The following is a 7,468-nucleotide window of genomic DNA, read 5'->3' on the forward strand; positions in this document are numbered from 1 at the left end:
AAGGGGATCGGATTAAGAAAAGAGCCAACAGAGAAATTTTTCATTTTAAATGTGACACCTACTTCACTCGGATGTTGACTATTTATGTGATTTCTTGCTAATAAATGATATCCAAAAAGGTCGAATTCGCGTTCAAAATTATGCAAGTTAAAAAATTGCTGTTATCATTGTGTTTTGATTCTGGTTTAATTTAACCCGCGCGGCGGCGACTAAAACGAACCTCACTCGGAAGAAGCTGCTTTGCTGAGTGCGCAAAATATACTCGAAAATTTCCGCTGTTGATTCTTCCTCGCCCAAAATCCGAAAATGAAGCTGGCCAGGGAAAAGTATTTTTCGTCCCTGACTCAGTCCCTGACTAAGGTTTTGTACACAGGCTGACTCCGCTAGCTTTGTTTTAAGGGTAATGGTATACATCGGCGCGGCGCTGCTCTCTCGATCCGCGCTCCGCCAGAACCTATTTCTCACGGAGCCGTAAAATCTGAACGGATAAAGATTTTTCAAAATTCAAAAGATTCTGAATAATTAAAGTCTTTTCTACTAACACAGCGAAATTGGAAATGATTGTCAAAGAAAAACTATCTGAAAATTGCCAGTTTCCTTCAAATGACATTTTCTTCGATATTACTCATCCAAAATTTTTGAAAATTATACTGTCTTGTAGAAAATCGTCAGCTCTACAAGTCCTGTTTTTCAGATTTTTGTTTGAAGATCTTTGGATTTTAATATGCGCCCTTGAAGTCAGCGCTGCGAGGTCGTGGCGTGAGAAATAGAGAGCGGAGAGGCGCGAGAAGAAGTAGCGCTCTTTACAAATTGCGATGTAAAATTTATAAAAGCTTCAAACAAAAATCTGAAAAACAGGATTTGTAGAGCATACAATTCTCTACAAGACAGTGTAATTTTCAAAAATTTTGGAGGAGAAATATCGAAGAAAATGTCATTTGAAGGAAACTGGCAATTTTCAGATAGTTCCTCTTTGACAATCATTACAAATTTTGCTGTGCTAGTAGAAAAGACTTTAATTATTCAGAATCTTTTTGAATTTTGAAAAATTTTTATCCGTTAAGATTTTACGGCTCCGTGAGAAATAGGTTCTGGCGGAGCGCGGATCGAGAGAGCAGCGCCGCGCCGATGTATACCATTACCCTTAAAATTTCAGGGTAGAGAACAGAGAGATTCTTGATGTTTGTCCGCTCTACTGTTCGCTTCATCTTTTCCAAAAAAGAAAAAACGGGCGGATCAAAAAGGCTGACGAATTAATGTGGTCGGCATTATTACATGTAATTCTGCTTTGCGCGTCAAGCAAACACATTTTCCGCGAATGCCAATTCTCCAAAAAGTAGCCAGATCTTCGAATTACTTGTTTTTTGCATTTTTCCAGTTTGACTAGATAGCTTTTCTAAAATGCAAAAAATACATTCCTTCGGGCAGCTTCATTTTTGGCGGATTTTGGGCGAGGAAGAATCAACAGCGGAAATTTTCGAGTATATTTTGCGCACTCAGCAAAGTAGCTTCTTCCGAGCGAGGTTCATTTTAGTCGCCGCCGCGCGGGTTAAATTAAACCAAAATCAAAACACAATGATAACAGCATTTTTTAACTTGCATAATTTTGAAGACGAACGAACGATGAATGCCGGTAAAAAATATAGATATTAATAAAATGATATCTTTCTCTATCCGTTGTTATATCAATTAATTCACGACTAAATGAAATTGGATTGGCAAGTCTAAATATTGAATAAAAAAGGAATAAGAGTGGATAAATCTGCGGTTTTTTTCCACACTGATTTGAAAGTCTAAGAAATTTCTTACAAAAAATTGAAACACATTTTTATTTAATCAAGTTTATTCACCGAAATTCCGTCACCAAATAATAAAAAATGGATAAATTTTTGTAATCAATTCTCTTTCGTGAATCTTCTTCTTTCTTCAATTATTACGCATTTGAATCGATGGTGGTTTCGATCCATTTGTCGAAGGCAACAGATGAGTAGATTGTAGGCCATTTTTCCCAGCCGCAGCCTCCCTCTCGTGCAGTCCTAGAGACGACACCAAAAAGAGTCGCTACGCCATTAACGTTGCACACAAGTGGTCCGCCCGAGTCACCGTTGCAGCTTCCGAGGCCGTATTTTCCGTCATCATAATCCCCATCGTAGTCATAGTAGTCCCAGACGGTTCCTTCGGCTGCTCCGTCTGTCCATCCGTCACCATCTTCATCTGGAAGGCCAGCACAAATATCATAGGTTTTAACGGCGCCCATCATCGAGGAAGGGTATCCAGAATGTTTATTGCAGTAGTCAAGATCCATGATAGAGACTCCGGCGCTTTTTAAATATCGTGAACCTTGTTGAGGGCCTTGTTCTGCGATCCTTCCAAAACCTGCGATCCAGCAAGCATCTCCGTCTTTAAAAATATCATGATTAACTTCACCCTGAAGGTCCCTGCTTATAACTTACGCTTTGGATAACTGTCCGCCAGGCAAACTTCACTTGTTAATCCTTCGCCTTGAGAGGAAATGCTCTTGTCGAATTTGATTAAGCAAAGATCAGCAAGGTCTGGTCCTGAAGTCCACCCGGGATGAACAAAAATGTTTTCCTTTGGCGCGATTCGGATAAACTCATCAGAACTTGTCAACGCTTGGTCATTGTCATTGAAGACTGCTATCACTCTGTCAGCTTTCTCGTTGTCGTCCGAAAGACAACAATGTGCAGCAGTTACCACCCAATTATCGCGAATAATCGAGCCGCCACACCCGCCGGCATTATCACCGAAGATCAGCTGAAGTCGAGCAAACCAAGGCCAGTGAGTATGATCTGCTTGGTCGAGTCCACCAACGATTCGAGCAGGTGATGGTTTGTTATTTGAACATGTTTTGAGCGTGCTTGGGATCTCATCTGTTCTTGGCTGGAATTGGTCACTTGCTTGACTTGCACTTGTGGAGCCCTGCGTTGATGGAGCTTGAGTTGTTGGAGCTTGATTCGTATTGGAAGCGATAGTTTGCGCGATCCAATCATCCGTCCCAGCTTCCGCAACAGCCGAAAAGATTGACGGGTAATTTTTCCAGCCGCAACCCTCTACCCGAGAAGCAACACCAAAGACAGTTGCTACACCGTCGACGTTACAAACGAGAGCTCCGCCGGAGTCACCCTGGCAGACGCCGAAGCCGTCTTTTAAATTCTCGAGATTGGTGTCGTAGTCGTCGTAGACGTTCCAGGAGGTATAGTTCAATCCGTCAGTCATTCCGTCGCCATCTTCATCTGGATAGCCAACACAAATGTCGTATGTTCTGATAGTCTCACCCTTTTGAGGATATCCAGATTTGGCATTGCAGTATTCGTGATTCATGATTGAAACTCCTGCACTCTTGAAAAATTGAGTAGAGGGAGAACCTTCTCCTTGCTTTCCAAAACCAGCAACCCAGCAAGCGTCTCCGTCTTAAAAAGACATAAATGGGGTAGGCCTCGGTTTGGAGAAAGTCGGAATTTTATTACTTCTAATACAGATTCTTAAAGGGGCTTACGTGTGGGATGCTTGTCAGCGACGCAAATTTCACGGGTTCCTTTGCCTTCTGAAGAAATACTTTTGTCGAATTTGACCAAGCAAATATCAGCCATCCCATCTTCGGTAAAGTGCCAACCTATGTAACCTGGATGAAGAAAAATATTTTCTTTTGGCGCAACTCGGATAAACTCATCAGGATCAGTAGCGTACTGGTCAGCGTCGTTAAAAGTCGCTGTTATGCTGTCGGCGATCACGTCCAGTTTATAGTGTTTACAACAGTGCGCAGCAGTTAATACCCAGTTATCATGAATGATCGATGCACCGCACCCGCCACCGGTGCCACCAAAATCCATATAGAGTCGAGCGTACCACGGCCAGTGGGTGTGATCAGCCTTGATTCCGCCAACGATTCGAGCAGGTGATGATTGGTCATCAGAGCATGTTTTCAATGTACTTGGGATATTATCAGTTCTGGTTTTGAATTCTCCAGTCTCGGAAGTTGAAATCGTGGAACTTTGAGTCGTTGGAGCTGTCGTTGTTGAAGGTGGTGATGTAGGATTGCTATCGATTGTTGCTTCGATCCAGTTGTCCAATTTAGTTGCAACAGACGTGTAAAGTCCTGGAAAACCTTCCCAGGCGCATTTGAATCCTCTAGATACAACACCGACAAGAGTGGCAACGCCGCCTTCGTCGCATACAAGTGGTCCGCCAGAGTCACTTTGGCAAGCATCGACACCAGCACTGAAAGCTTCGACGTGTCTTCGAAGGTTTTGTCATCGTCCCAAAGAGTACCAGCTGGTGCTCCGTCGGTTTGTCCATCGCCGTCGCTATCAGGTAGACCAGCGCAGATGTCATTCTCTGCGTAAGGACCGAATATATTGAAGTTTAGCGACTTCTCGTTACAGTAGTCGTGCGACATTATTGATATTCCAGCACTTTTGAAAGCCGGAGATAATGGAGCGCTGTCAATATTTGATCCTGGTTGCCGATCTCGCCCTATTTTTCCAAAGCCACCGACCCAGCAAGCTTTTCCATCTTAAAGACAAACTAAGTTTAAATTTAGAAACGTATTGACTTACGCTGAGGGGTCGACTCAGCAAGACAGATTTCACGTGTTCCTGTGCCTCCAGCAGATATACTCTTGTCGAATTGGATAAGACAAAGATCAGGTTTGGTTGGAGAGTCAGACCAAGATTCAGTCAGTCCATGGTGATAGTCAGGATGTGGAATGATCTTCGTTGCAGTTAGATTGAATTCGCCAGGGTTTTCTTCGAATTGGTTCGAATCATTAAAGATAGCTAAAACTCCATCAGCATCGCCTAGTTTGCTATCTTGGCAGCAATGCGCAGCAGTTACAACCCAGTTGTCACGAATAATCGAGCCACCGCAAGGAGCCATATTGTGCAGCTCGCCCCAGGAAAAGTAAAGTCGAGCGAACCAAGGCCAGTGTTGGTGATTCGCCTCGATTCCACCAATTATACGAGCAGATGATGGAACATTATTGGAGCAGGTTTTTAGCGAACTTGGAATAGCATTCGTTCTCTTCTCGAATTCTTCAGCTGCTGGAGTTGAAGCCGTAGAGCTTTGAGTCGATTGGGTCGTTGGAGCTTGCGTCGTTGGAGGTTTCGTCGTTGGAGGTTGCGTCGTTGGAGGTGGAACTGTTGGATTATTAGCGATGATTTCTTCAATCCAGTTGTCCATGGCAACAGACGTGTACATACCAGGAAAACTTTCCCAAGCGCATCCTTCTCCTCTCGAAACAACGCCGACAAGAGTGGCAACACCGCCCTCGTCACAAACAAGGGGACCACCTGAGTCACTTTGGCAACTATCGAGTCCATTGCTAAACGCCTCAAGATTGGTTGCTTCGTCTAAGCTCTCGTCCCAATAAGTTTCAACGGGTGCTCCGTCGGTCAATCCATCCATATTAACATCAGGGAGGCCCGCGCAGATATCTTCCTTCGCGTAATTGCCGAAGATTTCGTGATTCTGCGATTTTGCTTCGCAGTATTGTCGCGACATGATTGATACTCCAACACTTTTGAATTCTGGAGATAGTGGAGCTTCTTCGCCAACGAATTTGCCAGATCTTCCGATCGTACCAAATCCAGCAACCCAGCACGCTTTTCCATCTAAGAATTATTCATTTTCAATTTTGTCTTTTAAAATTTTACGTACGCTTAGGAAGTGCGTTTGTGAGGCAAATCTCACTGGTCCCTTGGCCGGCAGCAGATATACTTGTCTCGAATTTGATCAGACAAAGATCGGGCTTAGTCGGAGAGTCAGACCATTCTTCAGTAAATTCATACCGGAAATCATCATGTGTGAAGAAGTTTTGGCTAGTTGCCGTAAGATTAAATTCACCAGGATTGAATTCATTCTGATTCGAGTCATTGAATACGGCTAAAACACCATCTGGATCGCCGTTTGGATCTTGGCAACAGTGAGCAGCAGTGACAACCCAGTTGTCTCGAATAATCGAGCCACCGCAAGGGCTCTCAACGTACTCGCCGTCATAGGAAAAGTGAAGTCGAGCGAACCAAGGCCAATGTTGGTGATTCGCGATGGTTCCGCCGACAATACGAGCTGACGATGGACTGTTGTTAGTGCACGTTTTTAGCGAACTTGGGATCTCGTTCGTTCGTTCTTCGAAATTCTCAGAGTATGGGCAATCTGCTCCGCTTCTAGCATCACATGGGACTTGTTGTCTTAGCTCAGCAATGTCAGCATCAGTGATCATTCCCCGAGCTTTGGCGAGTTCCAGCCGCAAACCCGATTGTTCCATCGTGGACAAGTGCAAGTAGCGCCGATTCCGCCAAATCTCTCGCCCGTTGCATCGTAGACAATGTCAAGATGCTCGTTCTTCGAGGTGTAGATGCATTTCTTCTTGCCAACGTGAGTAGACTTACATTCAACGGCGATTCCATTCGGAGGAGGAGCAAGATCAGGACATGTTTTGCACTCGCCAAGCTCTCGTTTCCAAAAAACTGTTTGATGTTATTGAATCGGCATTTTGTGCGTCTTCTTCCGACAGCAACGAAACCTAAAAAATCAATTTCAAAATTTTTGCATTTCTTACAAGAAATGAAATGGGTGATGTCTAGAACCGACAAAAAATTTCGACAAATTTTGCGTGGGCGGCTACTCGGCTGCTGATTGGCCGGTTGCCGAATCCAGCCTTCCGATTGGTTGAAAATTTCCGCGCAAAATTTGTCGAAATTTTTTGTCGGTTCCACATTAAAAATCGACCTAATCTCGGTTTTTACTGTATCCCTGTACTTCTATTATTATTTGGAATAAATACCTTGATTACAGACAAGAGCGCATGTTGCTTGATCACAGACGACTTTTCCATTCTCAGGAGCGGTCAGCGGAGGGCAATTTCCATGAAAAGAGGCAATTCGATCAGTTGGTGCACCCCATCCAGTCTTCTTCTGATTCAAAGCTCGAAGAAAATCTTCATACTTTGGCTGCTCATAAGCATTTGTTAGAGCAAGGATGCTAGCAAGAAGCTAAAAAAATTAACAATTGAAAATAAGAAAAAAAGTGTTACTACCTTCATCTCTGCTTTGAAAACTTGTGAACTTGACAATTGCCGGCCTTGATTTTAAACAGTCAGATTGGCATTTGATTAATATCATTGAATTGAGATTCAGTAGCAATTAAATTCTAAAACCGGGAAAACGTGAGAATTAGAAACCATGACCTTCAAAGCCGCTTGAAAATTTCATTCGAAAATGGTAACTTGCAAGAATTTTGCTGAGAAAATCTAGATGCTCCTTGAAATTGGCGATTTTTTAAAAAAAACGGGAATAACGACCTTTAATCATAATGCATAACGAGTCTGGTGGAGTCCGCAGACGCATAAACATTAAAAAGAGAGAAAATTTTTTTCGGAAAAAATCGCGATTTTACCACCAAAAATCCAAAATTTTAATTTTTACTATTTTTTATAAAATCAAAAATGTGC

At 43.1% G+C, this 7,468-nt stretch overlaps 2 protein-coding genes across 2 annotated transcripts; both read right to left on the minus strand.

The window, feature by feature from the left end:
• Nucleotides 1-1,852: 1,852 nt before the first annotated feature.
• Nucleotides 1,853-3,851, minus strand: LOC145708619 (transmembrane protease serine 9-like). Its single transcript, XM_081786310.1, has 3 exons — nt 3,518-3,851; nt 2,454-3,431; nt 1,853-2,400 (listed from the first exon to the last, which is right to left on the minus strand). Exons 1-3 carry the CDS (start codon nt 3,849-3,851, stop codon nt 1,934-1,936), a joined length of 1,779 nt encoding a protein of 592 aa, XP_081642436.1. The 3' UTR covers nt 1,853-1,933.
• Nucleotides 3,852-3,943: 92 nt separating this feature from the next.
• LOC145708618 (transmembrane protease serine 9-like) lies at nt 3,944-7,069 on the minus strand. Its single transcript, XM_081786309.1, has 5 exons — nt 7,055-7,069; nt 6,803-7,010; nt 5,677-6,541; nt 4,578-5,630; nt 3,944-4,533 (listed from the first exon to the last, which is right to left on the minus strand). Exons 3-5 carry the CDS (start codon nt 6,281-6,283, stop codon nt 3,944-3,946), a joined length of 2,250 nt encoding a protein of 749 aa, XP_081642435.1. The 5' UTR covers nt 6,284-6,541; nt 6,803-7,010; nt 7,055-7,069.
• Nucleotides 7,070-7,468: the final 399 nt, after the last annotated feature.

This window comes from Oikopleura dioica, chromosome XSR (genome assembly GCF_907165135.1).
Source record: "Oikopleura dioica chromosome XSR, OKI2018_I68_1.0, whole genome shotgun sequence".
NCBI lineage: Eukaryota > Metazoa > Chordata > Appendicularia > Copelata > Oikopleuridae > Oikopleura > Oikopleura dioica.

Bases quoted from the DNA above. Each gene is read 5' to 3' on its own strand.
- LOC145708618 (XM_081786309.1), bottom strand. From the start codon at position 6,283: ATGGAACAATCGGGTTTGCGGCTGGAACTCGCCAAAGCTCGGGGAATG. The intron at 5,631-5,676 runs GTACGTAAAATT...AATAATTCTTAG, and splicing joins CACAAACGCACTTCCTAAGC to ATGGAAAAGCGTGCTGGGTT. The intron at 4,534-4,577 runs GTAAGTCAATAC...TTTGTCTTTAAG, and splicing joins TGCTGAGTCGACCCCTCAGC to ATGGAAAAGCTTGCTGGGTC.
- LOC145708619 (XM_081786310.1), bottom strand. From the start codon at position 3,851: ATGGATTTTGGTGGCACCGGTGGCGGGTGCGGTGCATCGATCATTCAT. The intron at 3,432-3,517 runs GTAAGCCCCTTT...TGTCTTTTTAAG, and splicing joins CGCTGACAAGCATCCCACAC to ACGGAGACGCTTGCTGGGTT. The intron at 2,401-2,453 runs GTAAGTTATAAG...ATATTTTTAAAG, and splicing joins GGCGGACAGTTATCCAAAGC to ACGGAGATGCTTGCTGGATC.